Raw genomic sequence first — 26,397 nt, 5'->3', positions numbered from 1 at the left:
TCTAGTACCACTTGCACTGTAGCCAAGCCTTGGGGATGAGATATCCTATTTAGTAATTTCAGCTGCTCAAAATAGTGAAAAAATAAAGGTGTCTCAGATTTTTGTGTCCATTTTCCTGTGCCCTTTTCCCCTTCCTCGTATCCCTGAATGATCTGAGGGCTTTGTCCACTACTTCACATTTGGTGGAACACAGACTTTATATGAATAGATGCTGCTCTGTCTAGATTCTCAAGTTGAGTCAACTCTTTGCTGGTTAACATGAAAACACCCTCTTTGTATCCTTTAACATGGCTATTCTGGACCACTTTACTGACCTTTTTCTGCCCCTCTTACAACCTTGCTTCTTAGAGCAGGAGAAAACTACACAATACCTACTTGGTCTAATTTACCCATTCCCCCCTTAAGTTCTCTCTTATGTATCCAGAACACCTTCTCTGCCAGCTTCTGAATTTGTCTAATCCTCTTGCCATTTTGTAAGGCTCTCCAACCCCATCCTCAGAATCCTGCCTGTGTGAAAGCTTTGCGGACAAATCCTGGATTGAGTGAGAGGTTACCTTTATGATCTCGCTCAGTTCTTAAGTATATGTTTCTATGGTACCTGCTACCCAACTTCTGTCAATGGAGTGTAATTTAAGAGCGTGGTCTCTAGGGTCACATGGCCTGAATTCTGAATCTGCTCTGGAATACCCCTTTGGCCTTGGGGAAGTTACTGTTTACCGAGTCTCAGTTTTCTCATCGGGAATGTAAGGATTAAATGAATTAACGTATGCAGAGTGCTTAGAATAGTGCAAGTACCTAATAAATGTTAGGGCTTATTATTAAACCTGAAACTCGCAGGCTGTGCACTGAAGCCTTTTGTGGTCAGATCTGTTTCAGATAGTCTGTAATCTTAACGGCAATAATAAAGCACTATTTTAGCCACTTTATACTTGTTACTAACCTTGCTTTAATTTTCATAGCAATTCTTTGATGTAGGGATTCTTACTATTCCATAACTGGGATTAAATAAATTGCATAAAAACACAAGTGATGGACGGGGACTTAAATCCATCTCCCAGGCCCTGCTGATTCAGAGAATATTTTATATACTAGGCATAGTCTGACTTTGCTGCTATCTGGTTTTGTATCCTTAGGCGAATTGTTTCATCTTTGGACTTCAGGGACAAACTTGACTACAAGGAAGCATGTGGCCTGCGGAGGTGGGGGATGGATGAGTAGGTTGAAGGGGCATAGGCTTAATTTTTGAGACTCTGGGATTCTGACTGTATTAACAGAGGTTATGTATGGAAAACCTAAAATACATTTCAGGGGGGATGAGGTGGGATGTATTCTTCCTGCTAAGTACATCTATGTGAAGTCTTCACTTAAATTCCACAATGACCCTTTGAAATAGTATTATTAGCTTTTGTCATGTATGTGGAAACTCAGGCTAAAAGCGAGCAAATGATTTTCCTGAGCTAATACTATAAACTGGAGGGTCAGGCTTTAAACTAATTTTCGCTGACTCCAAAGCCTGTTAACTTAATATTACGCAATGCTACCTTAGAGTTTTGAAAGACCACATGGAACCTACCGATTGATGTCTCATCCCTGAACTGTTCGCTGACCTTACATTTCTCAATAGAAATAAACACATTTATAACTAATGCCTGATAGCCCAGGTGAACAGTTTTACTTAGCAGTTCAGCAGTGGCCGTCGGTAAGGCTGCCAGTCAGTCTTCCACAAGCAACTTGAACCCACCACCTTCACAGAAAACACAGGCCTTGTGCGGAGACTATTTTATACAAAGTCCTTAGGAAGAGAACTCTTAGGTCTGGCTTACAGTCTCTGGGGCTTCATGAGTGACCAATTAATTACTTATGTGTCTATTTCTTATGTCCTAGGTGCTTTTAAGTTCAATACGGATGCTGCTGAGTTCATTCCTCAGGAGAGAAAAAATTCTGGTCTGTACTGTGGGAGTCAAAGGAGACTAGATTCTAATAGAATTGGTAGAAGAAATTACAGTTCACCACCTCCCTGTCACCTTTCCAGGCAAATCTCTTATGATGACATCTCTGCTGTTCATCAGCACAGTTTTCATCCTTCGGGAGGCAAACCTAAGAGTCAGCAGACTTCTTTCCAGTCCTCTGTTACTAACAAATCTCTCAAGAACCATGGCCTTCAGAATCAACCTTGGCAGAAATTGAGGAGTGAAAAGCAGCATATCAGAGTCAAGAGAGCACAGGGCCTCACTGACCAGACCTCAGATGCACCTGGCCTAGAAAGCGTGGCCAAGTCAGAGAGTGGGACAAACCTCAGAGAGCACAGTCCTTCCGAGAGTGAGAAGGAAATTGTCGGTGCAGATCCAAGGGGAGCAAAACCCAAGAAAGCAACCCAATTTATATACAGCTATGGGAGAGGACCAAAAGTCAAGGGGAAACTCAAAAGTGAGTGGGTTCACAGAATGACTCCCAAACCTGAGGAGGCAGGACCTGAAAACACCAAACCAGCAGGGGTTATCCACCCTGACTCTTTGGATGCTTCCTCTAGAAAAGTAGTAGCAGATGGGGCCAGACGCGGCGAGCAGAGAAGACACCCACAGAAAAGGTCTCCCTGGGAAGTGGAGGGAGCCAGGCCACGACCAGGCAGGAATCCACCAAAACAGGAGAGCCAACGACATACAAACACAGGGTCCAGAGACAACATGGCCTCCATTCCAAAGGATGATCTTAATGAAAGGCCAGCAAAGTCCGCCTGTGACAGTGGGAACTTGGCAGTCGTCAGCAGGTCTTCTAGAAGGGCTGACCCAGAGAAATGTGCTGTAAGGAGGCAGGATCCTCAGGTAGCATCTTTTCCCCGAGGCAAACAGAACCACATGCTAAAGAATGTGGAAACACACACAGGTAAGCCTACCTAAACGGGTGGAAATGTTTTCTTTCTTCCTTTTTTTAATTTTAATTTATGAATTGGTAATACACTCATACAATTTAGAAACCAGAAAATATAAAAAGGTACACAGTAGAAAGTCTTTCTGTTCTTGTTCATCGTCTGCTTGGGTCCTGCCACCACCTGCTCCTCTTCCCAGGAGATAGCCACTTACTTAGTTTTTACATATCAAAAAAGTGAAAGTGTTAGTTACTCCATTGTGTCCAACTCTTTGTGACCCCATGGATTGTAGCCCACTAGGCTCCTCTGTCCATGGGATTGCCCAGGCAAGAATACTGGAGTGGATTACCATTTCTTTCTCCATTATATATTATAAGCAAATACAAATAAGGAATGTTTTTCTTAACAAATAAGGAAATTAGTAAGGGTTTTAAAAAGCACAGATATGGGTGATATAGATGTTTGGCTACAAGATTTTTTTGAATTGTCAAAAAACAAGTAGGGATGGTAATGTCTCTACTACTTCTAGTTCCAGCCTGTGCATCATCTCTTGTCTGCTTGGTCGGAACAGTTCCTGACTAATCTTGCCATCTCCAGTTTCTCTCTTTTAGTTCACTTCTTACATTAGCATCAGAAAGTGGTATTTCTGGGACTTTCCTGTTGGTCCAGTGGTTAAGACTTTGAGTTTCCACTGCAAGGGGCATGGGTTTGCTCCCTGGTTGGGGAACTAAGATCCTGGATGCCATGCTACACACCCCCCAAAAGTGATATTTATAAAACACTTATGGAGCTGGGTCACTCCCCTGCTTGATTCTGTTCACTTTTTCTCATCACCTACAAATTCTGCCTTACATAACAGCCTCTGCTGCTGCTGCTTCAGCCCCCACCACACTTTATTCCCTGGACTCTGGTACTGTCATCTTTCCACACGGTTACATATGTGGTCCCTTCTGTCTACACTGGCTACTAACTACTCAACTCACTGGGGAATTCATACTCATTATCCCCTTATTTACTTATGGCTGTACTGGGTCTTTGCTGCTGCTCAGGCTTTTCTCTGGCTGTGGAGAGCTGGGGCTGTGCTCCAGTTGCAGTGTGCAGGCTTCTCATTGCGGTGGCTTCTCTTGTGGAGCACGGGCTCTGAGGTGTGCAGGCTTCAGTAACTGCAGCTTCTGAGCTCTAGAGCACAGGCTCAGCGGCTGTGGCACCTGGGCTTAGTTGCTCCAAGGCATGTGATGGCTTCCCAGACCAGGGATTGAACCCACGTCTCTTGCACTGACAGGCGAATTCTTTACCACTGAGCCATCAGGGAAGCCCCATACTCATTTTTCAAAGGCTATAGTTTAGTCACATGTCCAGAAAACGTTTTCTCACCTCCGCAGATAGCACTGATCTTTGCTTGCCTGGTGACATGTCTTCCCCATCCACATACATGCTTCTGTTGGAGCACTTAGCGTCACCACTGGAAACCATCATTTGTTCACATATCAGTGCCCTCCACCAGTTGACATGTTCCTTGAAGGCAAAGACTAGCTTTCTTTTCATTGTTATATCTCTGTTGCCCAGCACAGGTCTTAGAACACAGTAGTTACTCAGCTCTGACTGTTAGAGAGTTCTTCTTTACATTAAGCTGAAAACTTCTTTCTGGTAAATCCTTCCTGTCCCCTCGTTCAGCTTCTGTCCTCTGGAGCTGCACAGCAACTAGTCTCTCTCCTCTCAGCTTCCCTCCCACTCATGGCAAGTCAGTTCTTTGCAGTATTGAAGACCCTTCTCATTTGCCCTGAGTATATATTTTATCCAGGATAAGTAGGTTCATTCCTCCAGCTCTTCCTTACGGACCATGCTGGTCTCCCTCCAGTTTAATGTAACATACAGCCTAACACATGAAGCCGCCCCCTGCCCAGGCCTGTTTTTACACAAGCCTAGTGATCTAGTTCTCATCTGCTTCACCAGGCACTCCTTCTTGGGACTTTGATGAGTATGAACCAAGGCAGTATTATACCAGATTTGTTTTTGAATTCTCAAGGCTGGTTAGTAGTTTCCTATTGCTTCATAATGAGTTGCCACAAATGTCATGGCCTAAGGTAACACAGCTTTACTGTGTCACGGTGTCCATGGACCAGAAGTCTGGATGCGGGTTAGCTGAGTTTCTACTCAGGGTCTTAGAGGACTGCAGTTTGGCTAGGGATGCAGTGTTTTCTGAGGGATGGAGTCTTCTTTGATGCTCACTGGTTGTTGATAGGATTTAGTTCTTTTTTAAAAATGTATATTTTTTTATTTATTTGACTGCATCATGTCTTGGTTGCAGCACATGGGATCTAGTTCCCTAAACAGGGATCAAACTCCAGACCCCTGCATTGGGAGTGTGGTATCTTAGCCACTGGACCATGAGGGAAGTCCCAATAGGATTTAGTTCTTTATGGGTACAGAATTGAGGTCCACATTTCTCTTTTTTTTTGGCAGCACCACATGGCATGCAGGATCTTAGTTCCCTGACCAGGGATCAAATCTGTGTGCCTCCTTCAGTGGAAGTACAGAGTCTTAACGCTGGACTGCCAGGGAAGTCCCAAGGTCCCCATTTTCTTGCTGACTGTTGGCTGGGGGTCACTCTCAGCTCTGAGGGCCGACCTGCAGTTCCTTACCACATGGTTCTTTTCACAACATGGTAGTTTATTTCTTCAGGGCCTGCAGGAAACCATCTGCTCCAGATTCTTTACATGATTTCTGTCTTTGATCACTAGACTCTTTAAAAAGCATTCAGTTGATTAGATCAGTTCCTCCCGTGCTCAAGGGGAGATTATCCAGGGCATGCACACCAGGGCTGGGAGTCTTGGAGGCCATCTCAAGTTCTGCCTAACGAATCTCTTGTGGCGTCACATACCGTCATTCTCTTGAGACCTCTTTATTCATTTTTATTGAGTAAATGCTTTGTGCCAAGCACTGTTCTAGGTACTAGGAATACAGCACTGATGGCATTTACATTCCTGGCAGGGGAGACAGGCAGAAGCACTTAAATATTTTAGCCAGTCAGGTGATGATAAGAACTAAAATACAAGGCAGATTAAGAGGACAGAGTAACAGGGGTGCCAGTTTACATAGGTTGGTCTCTTTCATGAGGAGGCATTTGAACAGAGACGGGAAGGAAGTGCAGAAGTGCGCCACATGGCTTTCTGGAGAAGAACATTTTAAGTAGAGAAGCAAGTGTAAATCGGGGTGGGAGGGACAGCGTTGTGAGCAGTGAAGAGGTGGGTAGGAGAGGAGGTCAGAGAGACTGCAGAGGCAGGGTTGTGTGAGGCTCTTAGATTTGGTTCTGAGTCAGAAGATGAGATGCAGCTAGGAGGCTGGGAGACTTTGCGGGGAAGAGATGATCTGAAATGATCACCCAGCTTGCTGTATAGGGAGTGGGCTCTAAGGATGCAAATGGATGAGTTAGGAGGCTTTTGCAGCAATTCAGGTACTTGATGGAGACATGGATTAAGGTAGTAGTGGTAGAAGAGGTAAGAATTGGTTAGATCCTGGGTGTGTTTGGAAGATGAAGTGGACAGGATTTACAGATAGATTGGATGTTGGATGGAGAAAAACGAGAGGAGTCCAGGATGTGCTTGAGCAGTTCAGAAGGCGAGATACCACTCACTGCGGTGGTAACGCTTGGGAGAGAAAGTGGTGTTTTGTTTTTAAAGTTTTTAGTTTGGAATAATTATAAACCTACAGAAAGATTGCAAAAGTAGTACAGAGTATTCCCATATATTCTTCACCTAGCTTCCTCTAATGTTAACATCTTTGTCGAAACAAGAAATTAACACTAGTACCATGGTGTTAAGTAAACTTCACACTTTGTGGGTGGTGGTTTTTTTTTCTTTGCAAGGCTTGCAGGAGCTTAGTTCCCCAACCAGGGATTGAACCCAAGCCTTGGACTCTAACCACTGGACTGCCAGGGGTTCCCCCAGACTTTATTTGGATTTCACCAGTTTTTCCTTTAATATCCTTTTTCTGCTCCAGGATCCAATCCAGGATACCACATTGCATTTAATCAGCATGTGTCCTTAGCCTCCTCCAATCTATGACAGTTTCTTGTTGGAAAAGGTGTTTTTGCGTATCTTTTGCTTTGTCTCCTCCTTGTTCAGGAAAGATAAAGAATTTGCTTAAATTTGTTAGAATTCAGTTGTCTACTGGACAATAGATCTGTTAAGTAGAGAGTCGGATATAAAATTCAGGGAAGAGATATGGACTAGAGACTTAAATTTGGGCATTGTCAGTGTACAGATGGTGTTTAACGGACTAGAGGAGGTCACCTAAGGTGTGAGTGCAGTTAGAAAAAGAGTGAGGATGGAGCCTACTTCATCCTGGCTGTAAAATGAGCATCCAGTAAGGGAAGTGGAAAAAGAGTAAACTGAACTAGGAGGTGAAACGTTCTAAACACCAAAGAAAGAAACTCAAAGAGGAGGGAGTGATCAGTTGTGCCAAATGCTGTTGATCAGCGCAGAAGGATGGCTGCATACTGACCGTTGTATTTGGCCATCTGAAGGTTGTTGGTCTTGCTAAGAGCGGTTCTAGTGGAGCAGTAAAGATGAAAGCTTGATTGGAATGGAGAGAGGCTCACCCTAGATACGCCTCCATGGCTCTCTGAGAGCCGCCTTTGTTCACCCTCACTCTGTACTGAGGGACCAGCACTGCCTGGTCCTCCCAGCTGTCTGGATTCCTCATTCTGCGGTAATGAAATCCCCTACATCCTTAAATTGTTTCAGCTGTGCCCCCTCTTAAATGACCCGTGGCCTCCTCTCTGGTCACCCCTTTCCTTACAACTTTAGAGTCTGCTCTTTTCACTTATCCCACTCACCTTAGATTCTGGAAGATGGGAAGAGCACACTCCTTCCCCAGGGTCATTTCTACACTATTTTTGTTCTACCTTTGTATCATTTGAAGCTAATGCTACAGAACCTTTTCTCTCCACCTTCATGTCTCATCTTTGTCATCTATTAGCCTCCAAACCTCCCAACCCTCATTTATTAATGCATCTAGCCTCTTATCTTTTCTCTGCCCCAGTGGTTTTCAAGGTATAGTCCAGATCAGCAGGCATCAGCAACACCTGGGAACTTCTTAGAAATGCACATTTTTAGGCCTCACCTCAGACTTCGTAAACAAAAATTGTGGGTATGGGGCCCAGTAATCTCTTCTTTTAAGAAGCCTCCAGGTGATTCTCATGCAGTTTCAAGTTTGAGAACTACTGATTTACCATAAATCCTGCTGTTGTTCTGGGTGACTTGAATGGTCATATGGGTTTTTTGGTCTTGCCAACTGCAGTGACCTGCACATCATTCCTCCTCCACATCCACTACCAGGGAAATGACCCTGGGGATGCCCCGTCTCTGCAATCCCAACGTCCTGTGTGCTGCCTTCTGACCACAGCCTCCTGTCCTTTTGGCTCTCCCAGTCTCTTCCACCCACTGCCAGTTCTGTCAGTCTCCTTCCCTTCTTCATTCCCTGCTTCAGGCTGGGCCTTGCTGTATGTCATTTGAAGTGTTGACCCTTCTGCCAGGACATTTTGAGGAATCCCAACCCTGGATGGTTGCTGCATCCAGCTTTTCTACCCTGTCTGGGTGACAGAAGGCCATTCCAGGAAATTGTGTAACAGTACAGACTCGGTGTTCATTCACCCTCTGAGGGAAGCCTTCCTGATCACCCTATTTCAAACTCTTAATACTTCCCCCACCCGCCTCTCACTAATCTCTGCCTGGCTTATTTTTCTCCATAGCACTTGTCACTATTTGTTGATACTGCTTATTTTCAATATTCATTTGTTTATTGGCTACCTTCCACCATAAGATGGCAAACTCCCTAAGGGGAGAAGATTCTTTTCTGTTTTGTTCACTGTATATCCTTAGTATCTAGTATTGGGTTGGCCAAAAAGTTCATTTGGGTTTTTCATAAGATGTTACAGAAAAACCCAAGCAAACTTTTTGGCCACCCCAATACATTGTTGCTTCTCAGTGAATATTTTTAAATAGTGGTCTCCAGTTTGGGCCTCCCCCAGTGGCTTGGTGATAAAGAATTCATCTGCAGTGCGGCAGCCACAGGAGATGTGGGTTCCATCGCTGGGTCAGGAAGATCCCCTATAGGAGGGCACGGCAACCCACTCCAGTATTCTTGCCTCGAGAATCCCATGGACAGAGGAGCCTTGCAGGCTACAGTCCATTTGGTTGCAAAGAGTCAGACACCAGTGAAGTGAAGGAGCATGCATGTACGCTCGCTCACTCCATCCAGCTCAGTTGGCTTTCATTGCCCACTTCCCCTTAAATGACCTTGGGCAGCTGTCCTTCCCATTTTCATTTAAGACTACTACAAACCCTTCCCACACTTATTCAGACCTTCCTGACATTCACTGATCTCCCGACCTCAGCAGACCTCCTTGCCTTTTACTTCGCTGAGGAAGGGGAGGTCATCACTTAAGAAAGGACATACTTTTCTCAACTTTTTGCAACTTCAGAGACATCTATGCCTGTTCTTCCTTTTCTTTCATTCTGAGATCTCCTTATTTCCTTTCATCAACCTTTTTACATCTGCTCCTCCAAATTCTCTTCCTGAAGCTCTTCCCGAGTCTGGGGAGATTCCCAGGGAATCTTCCTGACCCAGCAGTCGAACCCATGTCTCCTGCATTAGCACACAGATTCTTTATCACTGAGCCACCTGAGAAGTCCACCTCTGTGCTGTACTAACTTAAAAACCTTTACCTGCAGCCCCTAAACTCTGCCACAGGCCTTAGACTGACACAAATAAACGTGATGCCTGACATATACTTCAGACTCAGCAAGACCATCGTAAACACATTGATCATGCTTACATTGCTTTTTAAAAACAGCTGCTTTAAATAAGGTGGCTTACTAAAGTTGATAGGTAAGTAATTTTACTTTTCTTTCCACCATCCAGATGTAATCAGCTTTGACCTTTTAATCTGTTTCCTTAAAGAATTTTTCAGTGCTCAGTTTTACATAGTTGAAATCATATAATAAACATAAGTTTTATCCTTTTTTGCTTATTATAAATATTTCCCACTCATTAAGTAATTTTGGTAAACTTTAAATTAATGTATATATGCCGTAAATAGATATGCATTAATATTTAAACAGTCTCCCCCCCTTTTTTCTGATATATTTTAAATTAAATTCCAGATATCAGATTATTTCACCTTCATGTATTTTAGGTTACATCTCTTTTAATAATATGGCCATTTTCTTACATAATCACAGTGCCATTATTGTGCTTAACAAAGTTAGTGATAATTAATTCCTTGAAATCATCTAATACCCAGTCTACAACTGAATTTCCCTGTTTGCCTCAAAAAATGTCTTTTTACAATTGGATTTTTCAAGTTAGGATTGTTTTAGGTATTTTGTTTTTAATAATTTATTGGTGTATCTGAAAAGTTTGTAGGCACTTCTACAGAGAGGTCTCTCTTCTTCTGATGACTTCACTGGGTTGTTACTCTCTTTACTGGCGTGCTGTCAAAGTCTAAGCATAAAGTAGACAGGAGCCGTGACTGAGGGATGGTGGAGGAGCTCTAGTGGGATGGGGCTTGGGAGTGAAGAAGGGCCAGTGTCAGGATGGGCTGCACCCAGCCCGGACGAGAGTCTTACACCTGAAATGTGATAGTTCACTGGCACAGAGCTATTCTTGGTTAGTGCCCTGTTTTACATGTGTTACACATTTTGATAAAACTGAAATGTTGGTGAAAGAATTATACTGTCTCCCTTTCTAGTGTCTTGCTAGAACCTTTTACTGTCATTTATTACTTTCTTTTATTCATACAGCAAGTATGATTGAGTGCCTTCTATGTATAGTTAGGAAGTAAGGTAAAATAAGTGAAATATATGATATTAGACCTAAGTGATGGGAAGAAGACGAGAGAGATATGGCATGCTTAGGGGAGTGGGTTCCAGGTTTTAAAGTGTGGCCAGAGACTGTCCTGTTGAGAAGATCATATTCTGAGTAAACACCTGAAGGGGCTGAGGAGCTGAGTTGTGCAAATGGCTAGGCAGAGAGAAGGACAAATTGTAAAAATCTCCCTGCAGGAACCTGCCTGCCAGTTTGGGGCTAGGAAGGAGGCTGGTGTTGTCTCAGAGTAGTGGCCTAAGGAAAGAGGAGTCACAGGTGAGGCCTGGAAGATGGTAAAGGGCCTTGTAAAGATTTTGGCTTCCAGAGGCACCTGATGGAGGAACCTTTGACAAGTTCTGAACGGAAGAGTGTATCTTCTAATTTTCATTTGATGGGCTCCCTCTGGTGGCTGTGGTGAGAATAGCCTGAAGTGGGCAAGGGCAGAAGTAGACTAGTTGGGAGGCCATTGTAATAATCCAGGTGAGTGGATAGTGGCTTAGACCAGAGTGTTAGCAGCAGAGGTTGGATTCTGGATCTGTTTTGAAGGTATAACCATCAGGATTTGTGAACATACTGAACATGGGATGAAAGAGACACGGGAAAGGCTGGAATTTGTAGGATATTCAAAGTTGGCAACTGTCACCACTTAACTAAATGTATGTGTATCCTAGTGGTCAGATTTCACTGTGACTGGACTTAGAAGCATCACAGTAGTGATTTCTTAACAAGCAATAAATTTAATGAATAAGAGAAACAGTAAAATAAAAAGACAGTCTTCAGGGTAAAAATTGTAGTGTTCTCAGGTATGTTCCATACTTCACTTAACCTTTCTGCGTGCTTTAATTCTAACTCAGTGCTGTTCTGGAATGGTCAGTAGGCATTTTCTATAAAATTCACCCTAAGTATAAGTCTCACTGACCATTCCTATGCCCCAATCAGCTTCGTATATGAATGTCTCAAACTTAAATCTTGCTCTTTTATGGGCTTCCTCTTACCTCCAGAATCTTCCAAATGTAGCATGGTAACTGGTAGGAAATATAATTAACTTTGTTATTCAGAAATATTAACCTATGCAAGGTAGGATATCCCTACTTTTAAGAAAGAATCTGATTCCTTGGTTTTTGTAATAGAATTCAGTTTTATAATGTATCCATCTGTGTCTACAGCAGATCAGTTTCCCTTTCATCAGTCACTTGCAGTATCTTCATTCCAGGCTTTCTCCAGAGGAAAAGCACTAACTCAGAAACTTTACAGATGCCTTGCTGATCCTTGGTTGACTAAGGACTGTTTTTCTGTGTTTGAGTTTCTCTGTTTTGTTTTTAAACAGGTTCTCTAATTGAACAGCTCACCACAGAAAACTATGAGTGCATGGTGTGCTGTGAGCTGGTCCGTGTCACCGCCCCAGTGTGGAGCTGTCAGAGCTGTTACCATGTGTTTCATCTGAGCTGCATAAAGAAATGGGCCAGGTCTCCAGCATCTCAGGCAGGTCAGTCATTTCTGTCTTCTGAGTAGTTTTCCTCATCCATTTGGTATGTTCAGGTTTAATTCTCCTTGAGTATTTTATCTGCAGGGAGAGTATGTTGTCCTGAGCACATATTTTGGATGACCATTATTAAGCTATAAATCTTAAACCAGCTAAAAATAACACATTAAAATATACTTAAGGTACAACATAATCAGTGGCTTTTACTGAAAATGTTTGTTTTATCCAAATAGCAGCTATAGAGAACAGCTTTTTAAAAATTGAGGTATAGTTTGTATACAATGTTACGTAACTTTCAGGGGTACAGCATAGCTATTCGCAATTTTTAAGGTTATATTCCGTTTATAGTTACTATGAAATATTGGCTATATTTCTTGTGTTGTACTGTAGATTCTTGTGTTGTACTATAGATCCTTGTAGCTTATTCATTAGAAAAGATTTCTTGTACAGTTTGCTTTAAAAAATTTATAGAAAGCAATATTTAATTTACTCTTAGGATTTTGAATTTGCTATAGCTTTAACAAATCTTCTCCATAGTATTTTGTGGGCTTTTCCTGCAGTTATAGTAATATTAAGGGATAATGCAAATATTATTAATTATATATGCTTTCTGAACTTTGGCTCTCCTAATTTAAAACATTTGGGTTTTCCTGCATGTGCGCAAGTTTTCTGGGGCTTCCCTGGTAGCTCAGCTGGTAAAGAATCACCTGCAATGCAAGAGATCCCAGTTTGATTCCTGGGTTGGGAAGATCCCCTGGAAAAGGGATAGGCTACCCACTCTAGTATTCTTGGGCAGGATAATGCGAGTATTATTAATAATATATGCTTTCTGAACTTCGGTGCTTCTAATTGAAAACATTTGGGTTTTCCTGCATGTACTCAAGTATTTTATCCTACCTTTTTTTTCAAACCAAGGTTCAGATGATTACTTTGCTACTGAAAGTAATAGAACATTCTCCCGCAAAATAAAAAGTCAATTTTATGAAATGCTGGAAATGTTAACTAAGACCATGGTGATAATCATACTGTAATATATAAATGAGTCACATCAATGCGCTGTGCACCTTAAGCTCACACAGTGTTATGTGCTGATTCTATCTCAATTTTTAAAAGTAGGATGAAATGCATACCTACTTTATTCACAGTATTTGAAGTCCTTATAAATATAAGCCTAAATCCAATATTTAAGCAAAGCATTCGGTATTGTGAATTTGTTTCTTTAAAGTCTGATCGTTAACATGGAAACTACTACCACTGCTTAGGTATCAATGGCTTTCTATAGATTTAAAATGTTTTAAATTACATGTGCTTTTGTAAGGAATTTATTTTGATTTCCTCTCATTTTTCTTGACAGATGGCCAGAGCGGTTGGAGATGCCCTGCATGTCAGAATGTTTCTGCACATGTTCCTAACACCTATACTTGCTTCTGTGGTGAGTTTTTTTGTTTTTTTTTTTTTTAACATACAGTGATGTGTTTTGCTTTCACTTTGTGCATTGCACCTTATTTCCCAGCACAGGAGAGGCGGTGTGCTGGGCATGCTTCAGAAGTTACTAACGAGACTTCAGAGCTACAGCGTCTGTAAGACATCGCATGCATGTGGTCTGCACACAGCCAGAGTCACAGACCTTTGTGTTCTTGGCACACTGTTCTGGAGATAGGCCTTCTCATCATGCCCACCAGATCTCCTTGGTCCTCTCTTTAGATCAGAGCTGATCAGATGGCAGAAGTGGGTACAGGTTGCTTCTCACCTCTAACTGTAACTCACTTTGAAATTCTAGATTTGAATAACATGAATGAAGAGTAGTGTGAAGTGTACTTTATTTAATCCAAGAAATCAGTCTTTGGCCTTTATAATAAAGAGAGATTTTCTGTAAGCCAGCATTACAAAGTCTGTATCCTTCTGCTCTTCCTCTTTATGGAATACTTTTTCCTGTTTTGGAATAGTTTGGTTCTTCCATGTGTTAGGAAAAGCACTTTTTGTGGTCTAGATACTTGTATCTGTTGCTAACATATTTCCTACATGTCTTTTCTCTCTCTCTCTTTCCTGCCTGTCTTTTAATGGCTAGACTTTACCACCTGATGGATAGGGAAGCCCAGTGTGCTACAGTCCATGGGGTCGCAAAGAGTCAGACACAACTGAGCGACTGAACTGAACTTACCATCTGGCTGTTGATTTCTCAGATTATATTTCTTAACCATTTTTCTCCCTCCTTAAACTACTTCATTTTTACTTCTGTCCTCATTACCTCTCTGAAACTGTATTCAGAAGTCATCGATGACTCCCTTCCTAACCAAATTCAGGGCTGATTTTATAAATTCTTAAATTTTTTGGCCACTCAGCAGCCCTTTTTACTTTTGACCATTTGCTTCTTGAAATGACTAGCTCTGTTTCTTTTCTGCTTGCCCTCCTTTTTCTGATTAATTTACTCACATTTCTCTTCTTGTTAGTTAACTGCCAGCTTCCACCAAGAGTTGGTCACTGACCATCAACAGTTTTTAACTTCTAGACTCAACCTCTTTGTGAACTCAGCTATCTTCTTTTCTTTAAATCCGCATCCACTGTTTCATTCAAGATCTTACCCCAACCATCCTCTTCCAAAGAAAACCTCCCTTTCTTATCTCCACTCCCACTTTGGCCACTCTTATCCAGTTCTGCTGGTCTCATTTTTCATTGCGAAAATCTGAGGCTTAGTAGATACTGAATTAGTATTAGTTGAAGGAATGAATATTCTTGGATGTACTCCCAGAAAGGCAGCAAGAGATCAATTGTAAATTGGGCAATTAAGACCAATACCAAGGCTTAATTATTTTAAAGGATTTTTAAGCATGAAGCACCATGATGAAATTTAAAATCTTGTTAAAGCCTTCACTGACACACTGTATATGAGAACCTAAGAAGGTAAAAGAATGTAAGGGTGAAGGTCAAGATGACCTGAGTGACTTTATTGAGAACTTATTAACGTACCAGGCACCATGAAGAAACAGAGGAATGAGACTATTAATTGACTTCCCAGAGGTTAGAGGCTAAGATTTAAGACACAATTAACTTGCTGTTCTACTTGAAGTACAGAGCCTGTGACTTCTGGCTGGATGATAAAGGGGGCCTTCATGAAGGAGGTGATATTAAAGGGGCTTAGAAATGGGCTTGGAAACTAGGTTTAAAACCAACAAGGCTTAGAGTCTGTTGTGAGGAGTCATCCAGTTATGGAGCCCAGGGTCTATGAAGGTGGAGGAGTAAGAGATGACTGGAAAGGTAGGGGTGACTTCTTCATGCCAGGCCTAGATGTTGGGACTTCATTTATCAGGCTGTGGGAAGCCACTGAGGACATTAAAGTGATTCTTTATGAAGATCAGTCTGGCGGCAATGAGTAAAGTATTTTGGGACCTAAAGAGTTTGGGGACTTATAATAACTCAGGTGAAGAATGGTGAAAGTCTGGAATGGGTTTTAGAGTGGGACAGAAAGGAAAGAGTGTAAAATTTCAAAGGTAAACAGGAATTAACAACAGTGGGAAAGGAAGGAACCCAAACGTGGCTCCAGAGTTTCACGCTTTTGGAAATGGTGATACCGAGAACAGAAACGGGCAGGTCAAGAGAACCAGGTTTGGTGGAGACAAGTGAATTCAATTTAGAAATGTTTAGTTGGAGGAGTAAGACAACCAGTGAAAGGTGTTCTACAGGAAGTGAGGAATATTTGAAGAAAGATCAGGATTTAGGGATGATAGTCGCACTTGAGAGCAATAGATGAGACGCTAGTAGGTGAAAGGGTAATGAGGGAAAAGAAGTCGATAATGCAGAACCCTGGCAGATGAAGGGGAAAGAACCACCTTTTAGAGTCAGGGAAGGAGGTGGGGCCATTGGAAGATGTAGGAGAAAACCTGGGCACCATGTTGAAGCAAGAAAGCACAGAGTCAGGGAGGTTTTTCTGATAGTGTGGAGATGAGGTTCTGGCCAGTAGAGGAGGAGCAGGAGTTGAGGTGGAGGGAGACGCAGTGGGAGGTACACTGTGCAGGAAAATTGACAAGATTTGGTGATTAAACAGAATATAGAAGAAAAAGGAGGATGACTCTAGTTTTTGAGTTTGTGAGACTCTTGACCGTGATGGTGTCACTAACAGAAGCAGGGACCCCTGAAGAGGTTGGGGCCTAAGAAGAAAGATGCCGACTTAGTAGATACATAGGCAGTTTGAAGTGACTGAAACCTCAAGCATGGATGTTCAGCAGACAGACAGACATGTGGGGCTGAAACTGCAGATTCAGGGCAATGTAGAAAACAAAGATTTAGGACTCATTGGCCTTTAGGTGTATTGAACCTCACAGAAATGAACAAGATTTCTGAAAGAGACTGGCAAGAGAGAAAAGCAGAGGCCAAGGATCAGGAATTGGCTTCATTTAGGGTGTAAATTGCCCAAGTGAGAATGAATTCCTCAAGGTCGAGGGGCAGTCCCATGCCTCTCAGTTTTACTCTTCTACCCATGCACTGAGTTCGTGAAAGAGGCTTACTAAAGATTTTTTGAGTGATTTGATTATAAAACTGTAACCCTTTCATGCCTGTATTACAACTTTAGAATAGGCAAGTTCCTGCTACGCAGGGGAGCCTCCGTTCTTTCCATCACTGCTGCCTCCCCGCCAGTGCTGTCTTCGCCTATTTCTTCTCTCTGATTCTTAAAGTAGATACTCCGCTGTCAATTCAAAGACCCATTTATAGAAGGACTTATTTTAAAGGATTGTTTTTAAAATCTTAGATTAAATTAGTGAAAGTGACATATTCATAAGTAAAAATGACTAGTTTGTCTTTTCCAGGTAATCCCAACTTTATCATACTCGGTAAAGCTTTTGACAAGTAACATTACATTCAACTTTTTATTTGAGGATAATGTGTTTATTGAACTAATGAAAACCTCACTTACGTTTCATACTGTCTGGTTATATTGTGTGATTTCACTGAAGTCTGCGGGATAACAGTTGAAATTAATACCAGTAACTCTCTGATCCGATATGTTTTAGGCAAGGTAAAGAATCCTGAATGGAGCAGAAATGAAATTCCACATAGTTGTGGTGAAGTCTGTAGAAAGAAACAGCCTGGCCAGGACTGCCCACATTCCTGTAACCTGTAAGTTGGAACTCTAGACTCCTGGGGATGAGCACTTGCTGTGTGCCAGGTACTCTACAAAAGTTGACTTGCTGAATCCTAACCATAGCCCAGTGATGTATAGATGTTTATCATCTCCATTTTACAGATGAGAAAAGAAGTGAACCATAATAAACAGTTGATCAGTTACAAATAAATTTCTACAGGCTGACTTCAGATGTAGGTTTAATTCCTGTGTTCATCACTTAACAGTTATGTGATGTTGGACAAATTACTTCTCTGAGCCTCAGTGTCTGAACCTGCAAGGTAATAATGATATGATCAAAACTAGTTGCAGAGTTCTGTGAATATTAAATTAACACACTTAAGAGACTTGGCCCAGAGCCTGGCACATGGTAAGTGGTCAAAAATGGTAACACTTGCTTTTATCACCCAAATCTAAGAGTAATACAGACACCAGAGTGTTGCTTCTGCTGTTATCTAGTTTTCTGTTGCAGGAACAGGAGTTGGTTCAGAGGTCTTGTGATCACCATGTGGGGGTGGTGCTGGGGACCGTCAGTGGGAGAGCTGTTCAGACTGGTCTAAAGGGCATGGTCTGCCATCTGCTGGGCAGTCAGCCCCTCCTCTTCCTTTGACTGCTTTCCTAGATCAGAATCCAGAGACTCATCTATTCCTTCCCTCAATTGACATTTTGAGTAAATTCAGTAATAAAAAATTAACCCTTGCATGAATTATCTTCCCGAAGCCTTCAATAGAAATGGGCCCCTGTTGTGACTATCAGAGGACACCAACTGTGATGCAGACCAGATGGTCAGTCATTAAAGGAGCATTTTAAAACACAAGCGCCCAGTCTCTGCCTCAGAGCAGTTAAACCAGAATCTCCCAGGGTTGGGTCTAAGCTTTGTAGTATTTTTGTTTGGTTTTTTAAAAATTTTATTTAATTGAAGGATAATTGCTTTACAATATTGTGTTGGTTTCTGCCATACATCAACATGCATCAGTCATAGGTACACATGTCCCCTCCCTCTTGAACCTCCCTCCCTCCTCCCAACCCATCTGACCCCTCTAGATTGTGACGGAGCACTGGTGTGAGCTCCCTGGGTCATACAGCAAATTCCCGCTGGCTGGCTGTTTCTCTTGTGGTAGTGTATATATTTCCATGTCACCTTCTCTGTTTGTTCCACCCTCTCCTTCCCCCTCTGTCCACAAGTCTGGTCTCTGTCTGCATCTCCATTGCTGCCCTCTAAATAGGTTCATCAGTACCATCTTTCTAGATTCCATATATGCATTAATATACAGTATTTGTTTCTCTCTCTCTAACTTACTTCACTCTGTGTAACAGGCTCTAGGGTCATCCATCTCACTGGAACTGACTCAAATGCATTCTAAGCATTGTAGTTGTAAAAGCTTTCCAAGTGATTTTAATACGGAGCAGTGTTGTGAACCATTAAGTCCAGGGATTAAGTCCAGGCCTCAGATGTTTGAAATAACCTGGAATCGTCCACACCTGACCAACAGTTTGTCTCTCAGTGTAAAGTTATGTAAATGTCCAGCCATGAAAATAATTTCATCTGAAAGTGTTGAGGCATATCATATGGAATGTAGCTATTGAATAATGATACTCATCCTTAAAGAACCATGCTTAATCTTAGTCTTCTGTGGTTCAGTCTGTCCAAATGGGTCACCTAAGGAGACTGGGCACATGTTTCTAGATTGTTTTCAGTGTTTAAAACTGATTTAGTAATTATTATTACTGATTTAGGAGTTACATTAAAAAATCCACTCAGGCACACCTGATGTTTATAGCAAATTCTGATACCTACTTGATGAATTCAACTCGTCTCTGATTGGCTTGTAACTCCCAAAGGATTGTCATTTGCCATCACGTAGATGCTACCTCCTCCCACCTCCCCTGCCAAGTTCCCAAAATGTTTTAAATAGTGATATTTCTGTGTAATTACCAGGGGTGTCTGCTTTGAAGAGGGTAGTAGTTGTTTAAATATATCCATTTTGTTATTTTTTTCCTTTGGTCTCTTTTATCATAGCTCCTATTAAAAAAAGTTCTGTTCAGAGGCCTGATTCTGACCTACAGCATATCATTGAGCCCAGTCCTTTCCACGAGTTCCTCTCCCCTTTGCTACTCACCAGCAGGCCTCCCCTCACCCTTGCCTTCTTTTCACTGTTTGCATTGTTAGCCTATCACCTGTTAGCACTTCACTAGCGGATGAGAACATGTCTGTACTTCTCATGGACCTAGCAGATTTGAGGTCTATTACGCTGAACTGGGAAGCCTGCCATGCTGCAGTCCATGGGGCCGCAAAGAGTTGGACACGACTGAGTGACTAAACTGAACGGAACTGAACATTGATTGAGTTCTGATCTTCTAAAGGACTCTATTAACCATCCTGAGTGGCCACCTCTTTATCCCTACACATTGCACTAAGTGGGCCAAGACCATATTTAGAAATGCTTTCTTTGACTGGTCAGACCCAAATAAGACCAATATTTTGACCTGGGCTTTTCTTTTCTGGTTAAATATTCTAAAATGGTACTGCTATCAATCCTTTCTATATAAAAACATTCTTGGTGTCTTTGTTTAAATAGTTCATCAACTTTAGGTAAATACTAAAACATTTCATAGTAAGTTTATTTGCTGCCATATTCACAGTCAGGCTCAGTTGGGGCAGCTTTGTTCAGGGTTGGATACATAAATGTGATTTATTCATTAAAACTTTTCTTTTTTAGTCTGTGCCATCCAGGACCTTGCCCACCCTGCCCTGCCTTTATGACTAAAACATGTGAATGTGGACGGACCAGGTAAAGTTAGACTTGTACTCCAAAAGAAGACTTCCGTTTCCACACTGATGGTTTATGTATGAATTTCTAAAATGAAAGATTAGTAGGTAGGTGCAGATAGTATTTATTTACTATCATTAATACATGGTAGGTGTAAATAGTACTTTTCTGTGAATAGTAAATCCTGTGCTGCCTTAATCCTGTTTTGCGCTCTTTTAAGTGATTAAAAAGTTATAAAAAGTGAGATTATCATTTTAAGTGAAATACTATGGGACTTTTTTCTTAACATCTTCAGTGGATGAAAGAACCAGGAGTTGAACCCCAGCCTGCTAAGGTTCAGCAGGCAAGGATCATTTATCTGTGCCTACCGTAATATCTGGTGTCTAGGGGGTTTTCAGTGAATATTGTTGAAAGAAAGAATAAGTGGCCCCCAGAGCCTGCCCTCTTTCCATTACAGTGCAAGTTATGCTCTATCAGAGCAGGGACCATTGGTAGCTGCATAGCTGTGGAGTGCCTCTGAGGTCCAATGAAGACCGTACAGTGATTCCTGAACCACAAGATGAGATGGAATAGTGCAGATTTTTCAGTGATAAACATAAGTGTTTACTGAACTTATAAAAGTAGCAGTGTAGCCTGAGAGTCACATGCAAGGCCTTCTGGTCAGAAAGCCCAGGTCAGATTTGGGCTCTGCCACTAACTAGTTGTTGACCTGGGCAAGTTGGCTGTCTCCTGCTGAGCCTCATTTTTCTTATCTTCTTATGGTAGAAATAATAATGTCTTCCTCAAGGGGTTGATATTAGCTGTGATGCTGAGCACTGGAAACTGACCATCTATGTATGTAACAGTGACTTTTTAAAACAAAATACATAGCTGAAGTGAGAGTAGTGGAATAGAATAGAACTTTTTGTGGGAGAGTAGATTGCAAGCTCTAAACCATTGCCCTGAAAAGAAACCTGAAGACAATTGTGTAAGAGCAGTGGCCTCATATCCTTCTCTGGCTAATAGGTCAGTGAAATCAGGATGTTTATTAGAACAAAGCCAGAATTATTTCCCTTCCTGAATCAAAGTCACATACAGTATGTTCTTAAGTACAATATTAACAGCTGCCGAAAATGCCAGAGTGCAGGGTCCCAGGAGAATGCCATTGTGCTTGCATTCCAGGAATATTCGTTAGAACTACATCTTCCAACTTCTCCACCCAGATCTGTAAGATATTGTGGGAGCTCCAGGCTCTTTACTGTCCTGCATGCTGCTTCAACTCAGAGGAGAAATCACAGTGTAACACATACTTAGGCCCTCAATTCCTCTCTGGCCAGAAAATAGGGGACAGAGAAGCAAAGGAGGAAAAAGAAAGTGGAGAAAGGAAGAGTCATTGAGGGAGTGGTTGGAGGAGGGAAACAGAAGTCGGAGAAATGGGGCCCAGCGAGGTTTAGTAGGTTTTGGGGAAGGGTTAGTTTAGCTGTCAAACAGGACCTCAGTGTCCAACATTAGGCTGCTGCTGCTGCTGCTGAGTCACTTCAGTCATGCCCGACTCTGTGCGACCCCATAGACAGCAGCCCACCAGGCTAATGCCGTCTTTATGTTTTCTCTTTCTATAGGCACACAGTTCGCTGCGGTCAGGCTGTCTCAGTTCACTGTTCTAACCCTTGTGACAATATTTTGAATTGTGGTCAGCACCACTGTGCTGAGCTGTGCCATGGGGGTCCATGCCAGCCTTGTCGGGTCATATTGAACCAGGGTAAGTGGTGAGCACACCAGCCAGCCCTACTTAGGGACTTTTTTGGAACCTTATTTACAGTTGTATTGATGACATGGATTTTTCTCAAGCCTGTACTCACGAAGACTCTATTAGGTCTGTTATCTTGGGTAGGAAGAACTGGAGATACATGAATGAATGGATGGTTTTCATTATTTTGGTCACATAATACTAGTATAGGTCATTGTCCTATAGAATTTGGACAGTAGGTTTTTTTTAATGCTGTTTAAAAGTAACTGCTTGAGAAATCTTTTTGCAGTAACTACTTGAAAAGGGCGCAGAAAAGGCCAAAGCAATCTTGAAAGAGAACAAATTTGAAAGACCTGATTTTAAGGCTGATAAAGTATTAGTAATAATGACATTGTGGTTATTGGTATAAAGGTAGACTAGTAGATTCTAACAATAGAGTCCAGAAATAGACCTCAGTATATTATAGTCAGTTTATTTCAGCCAAGATATTAAGTTAATTCAGTGGGAAAAGGAGTCTTTTTACAAATGGTCCTAGGACAACTGGATGTTTATATGGGAAAAAAGTGACCCTCAACCCCAGTCTCACTCTTTACACAGACATTAATTCTATATGGATCTTGGACTTAAATGTAAAACCCAGGAACAGTTTCCAGAAGAAACTATAAAAGAATATTTTCATGACTTTGGGATCAGGCAAAGATTTCCTAGAGCAACAAAAAATGTTAAATTGAACTTTATCATATTAAGAAATTTCTGTTCAACAAAAGACAACATTAAGAAAATGAATAGATAAATCACAGATTGTATGCAGAATATTTAAGGTACCCCTTCTAAAGAAAAATAGAAAGATAGTCTCCTACAAATCAACTTGAAGAGGTACTTCACAAAAGAAAATAATTATAAATGGTCAGTAAACACATAGAAGATGCTTGATACCTTTGAACACTAGGAAACTGTAAATTAAAGGCACAGTAAGAGTAGAATAGTATAACCACTTTAAAAAACAGTCTAAGGAATCTCCCCAGTGGCCTAGTGGTTAGGATTCTGCGCTTTCACTGCCGTGGCCCAGGTTTAGTCCCTGGTCAGGGAACCTAGGTCTCACAAGCTGTGTGGTGCAGCCAAAAGGAAAAAGAGAATAGTGTAGTAGTTCCTTTAAAGGTTAAACATAGAGTTGCCATGTGACTGCAATTCTACTCTTTGGCATCTACCCAAGGGAAATGAAAGTATATGTCTATGCAAAACTTCTAAATGAATGTTCATGGCAGCATTATTCATAATAGTCAAAATGTGGCAATAACGCAAATACTTATCAACTGATAAATGAAATAACGTGATATATCCATAAAAAGGTGTATTATTCAGCCATGAAAAGGAATAAAATATTGATACATGCTATGAAGTAGATGAACCTCCAAAATATTATACTAAGTGAAAGAAGTGAGTCTCAAAAGACCACTTACTATATGCAGTGTTTTGTTTATCGGTCCTCTGGGAAGAAGGTCCTGTTTGTTCTTAGTTCAAAGAATAGTTGTTTGCCCTCAAAAATAATATCTTAGGAAGCTGGTAAACTGACCTAATGTCCATCTTTATAGTGTGTGCTTTTTAGCTATGATTCATTCTGTATCCTTACCATTATTTTCCTTTTTATTTTCACATCTTTTATGTTCTCTTCATTTATCTCATATATTCTTATATGCTGCATTAAACCTATTTTGAGATAAGGCAGGAGTAAATGTATACTGGCAGTTTGGTCTTAGCAGTATAGATTGTCTTTGATCTGGACCATTTTTAGCTCTTGATTCATATTGGACTAAATGACACTTTTTTGTCAGATTTGTATGGATCCCAGTCTCTTCCTTTCTGTTTTTGTGTATGTAGCTGATTTTTTCAAAGCCAGTTGAAGACTTTTTGTTTGGCCATATTATATATCTGGCGAAGTATTTAGGCCATCAGCATAGTGGCTGTATCAACTTATATTCCCACCAACAGTGTAGATGGGTTCCATTTTCTCCACACCCTCTCCAGTATTTATCTGTAGACTTTTTGTCTCAAGGTGTTTTTTAGTTTCTGTTTTGTTGAGGTTTATTTTGTTCCCTAGTATTGTCATCAGTCCTCGAGAATGTTCGTGTGTGCTTGAAAAGAATTGTCAGTTTTCTGACCCTTGATTCTTTGGTTCATAGCTATCTTATACCTCTAGAAAAAAAGAAGTCTGTTCTATTTGAGCAGACACTTAGCAAAAAAAAAAAAAAAAGCCTGCTTGCACAGTCTCCCTGTTGCTAGGGTTTTGTTTACCAATTTGTTGATTCTGCCAATCTTGATTGCATATCCTGCACCTATAATTCATCTAATAAGTAAATCTTTATTTAATGAGTTTTAGAACAGGGAATGAAACTGCCCATGTATTTACTGGGAGAGTAAATATATATTTTAAAAATCACGCATCTTGGTTAATATCTTTATTGATAAAGTTTTCATTATAAACTAAAAATGTAAAGTGACCCTTATCAGAAAAATTATCTAAATTGATGAAATTTAGTCCTTACCAGACTTTGTTACATATTAGTTAGAAACCAACTCTTTTCTTGTTTGCTTTGAAAATAACTCCTTAAGGGCAGCACATAAAGCAACCCATTATTTCTTCAACCGACAGAAAAATCTATAGATATTAGGCTGAGTTCTCTGTATAGTCAATAAAAGTCTCACGTTCTTTGAAACACTTTTTACTCAGTATCAGGACTCAGACATGTTTACTTCAAATTTAAGTAATCTGTAATCTGTAGAATACAGATTAGTAAGGATTTATATTGTATCTATCTTAAAGTTTCTTTTTAGCAGCAGACACTTTTCCTAAGCACCTTATGTGAACCCCAAGATACGAAGTATTAAATCTATGCTGCTTGGTTGAAATGAGGGTGGAATCCAGTCATCAATGCCTCCATAATTATCCCGTTTAGCTTCCATCTTCTGTGACATCTCCATAGGACCCCAGGCCTTATGGAGCAGTCTGTTTCACTTTAATGCTCATGTTGAGGTGTGCTACAGGTGTACCATGAGATGTGTTAAAATTAACAAAACCTTCTAAATTTTTTTCCTATGGTAGAGCTGTTAGGTGGGGCTTAGAGCTGCTGTATAAGCCGCATTTACTTCTGTGCCAGGTCTGATCAATAGTAGTGAGTAGGATTTTGTGTCTTCTTATAGATTGCTTAGAGTATTTTAAGCACTTGTGCAGATTACTAATCTTTCATTTTTGAAATTGTGTCTTCAAGTATGCTACTGTGGCAGCACTTCCCGAGATGTGTTATGTGGAACAGACATAGGAAAGTCTGATGGATTTGGGGACTTTGGCTGTTTAAAGATATGTGGCAAGTAAGGTTTTACGTTTTTCTCAGTTACAATAAAGCTGTATTTAATGCAACAGTTATGTAATAATGTGTTGTTTTTCTTAACAGGGACTTGAAATGTGGGAACCATACGTGTTCTCAAGTGTGTCACCCTCAGCCCTGCCAGCCATGCCCACGGCTTCCCCAGCTGGTGCGCTATTGCCCTTGTGGGCAAACTCCTCTCAGCCAGTTGCTGGAACTTGGAAGTAGTGGTCGGAAGACATGCATGGATCCTGTGCCTTCATGTGGAAAAGTGTGCGGCAAGCCTCTGCCTTGTGGTTCCCTAGGTAACTATTGGGCGGAAAGTTTCTTTAAAATGTAAACGTAAATATTTGGCAGCAGTGACTACTTAAACAAAATAGTATTTAATTCTAATTACAGTATCAGAGGTTTTTCTAAATAATATGATCAGATTTGTGTGGTTACTTTTTCTTTCCTTCTCAAAATATACTTGTGAAAGCTCACATTTGCCCGAATGATCTTTCTATTAGTAATTCAGGTATTGCCAACTCAGGACAGTTGTGGTTAGATACTGTTTTGTTGGGGGGGTGGGAGGGGGAGGTTGGGGTGTTTATGATTTCTCTTAGCAGCCTATACTAGTATGAATGCCAGGTATCCTTTTAGTAATTTAGGGTTTGGCAAGTGTTTAGAAGCATTTTCATATAATAGAAACATTTTAACTGGGTGAGGTGTTTTAAGAACTGAAATTTTAAGTGCACTTAAACTTTATTCATTTGAACCACTCAAGAAACATCTTTCTCTTCAGATAGGTTTCCCGTCTAACTGAGAATAACACCTCCTGAAACTCATTCTGAAGAGACGTTTTTTTTAAATTTACATTACCTTCTTTCTTTGAATAGAGGTTACTGAAGATAATTTCTTTCCCCTTATTTGACTGAATCATCATTTCCCTGAACCTCAGTTATTGTATTCTACTGAATACACTGATTCCCTCTGGGCTTGCTGAGTTTTTTCAGGTATTTCCCCATAGCAAGGTGCAGTTTGACTGTTTTACTTAATTGTTAAACCTTTTGGTTGTTTATTTTCTTGTGAATGCTTTCAGTATGCCCATCTGCCTACCTTTAGTGACTGTCCGCTTCTTCTGACTTGTGGGCTTCTGATTACTTAGATATAGAAACCAGAAAAGTTTTGTTGAGATTAGCTATAAAGCAATAGTCTGAACTTT

The 26,397-nt window shown here is 41.0% G+C and overlaps 1 protein-coding gene across 7 annotated transcripts in view; it reads left to right on the top strand.

Moving 5' to 3' along the window:
• NFX1 (nuclear transcription factor, X-box binding 1) overlaps positions 1–26,397 on the top strand; it is a 63,776-nt gene that overhangs the window by 1,826 nt on the left and 35,553 nt on the right. For 4 of the 7 annotated variants that reach the window (XM_069575900.1, XM_069575901.1, XM_069575899.1 and 1 more), the window contains exons 2-9: positions 1,885–2,883; positions 12,063–12,221; positions 13,573–13,650; positions 17,225–17,330; positions 20,055–20,126; positions 21,704–21,843; positions 25,098–25,197; positions 25,281–25,498. In XM_069575900.1, coding sequence (XP_069432001.1) covers positions 1,885–2,883; positions 12,063–12,221; positions 13,573–13,650; positions 17,225–17,330; positions 20,055–20,126; positions 21,704–21,843; positions 25,098–25,197; positions 25,281–25,498 — 1,872 coding nt within the window. Of the gene's footprint in view, positions 1–1,133; positions 1,215–1,884; positions 2,884–12,062; positions 12,222–13,572; positions 13,651–17,224; positions 17,331–20,054; positions 20,127–21,703; positions 21,844–25,097; positions 25,198–25,280; positions 25,499–26,397 lie in introns of all 7 variants that reach the window. The other 3 variants (XM_069575896.1, XM_069575895.1, XM_069575894.1) reach the window with 1 other exon arrangement.

Source organism: Ovis canadensis, chromosome 2 (assembly GCF_042477335.2).
Source record: "Ovis canadensis isolate MfBH-ARS-UI-01 breed Bighorn chromosome 2, ARS-UI_OviCan_v2, whole genome shotgun sequence".
Classification (NCBI taxonomy): domain Eukaryota; kingdom Metazoa; phylum Chordata; class Mammalia; order Artiodactyla; family Bovidae; genus Ovis; species Ovis canadensis.
The sequence above is the reverse complement of the archived record's forward strand: the minus strand, read 5'-3'. Positions and strand labels throughout refer to the sequence as shown.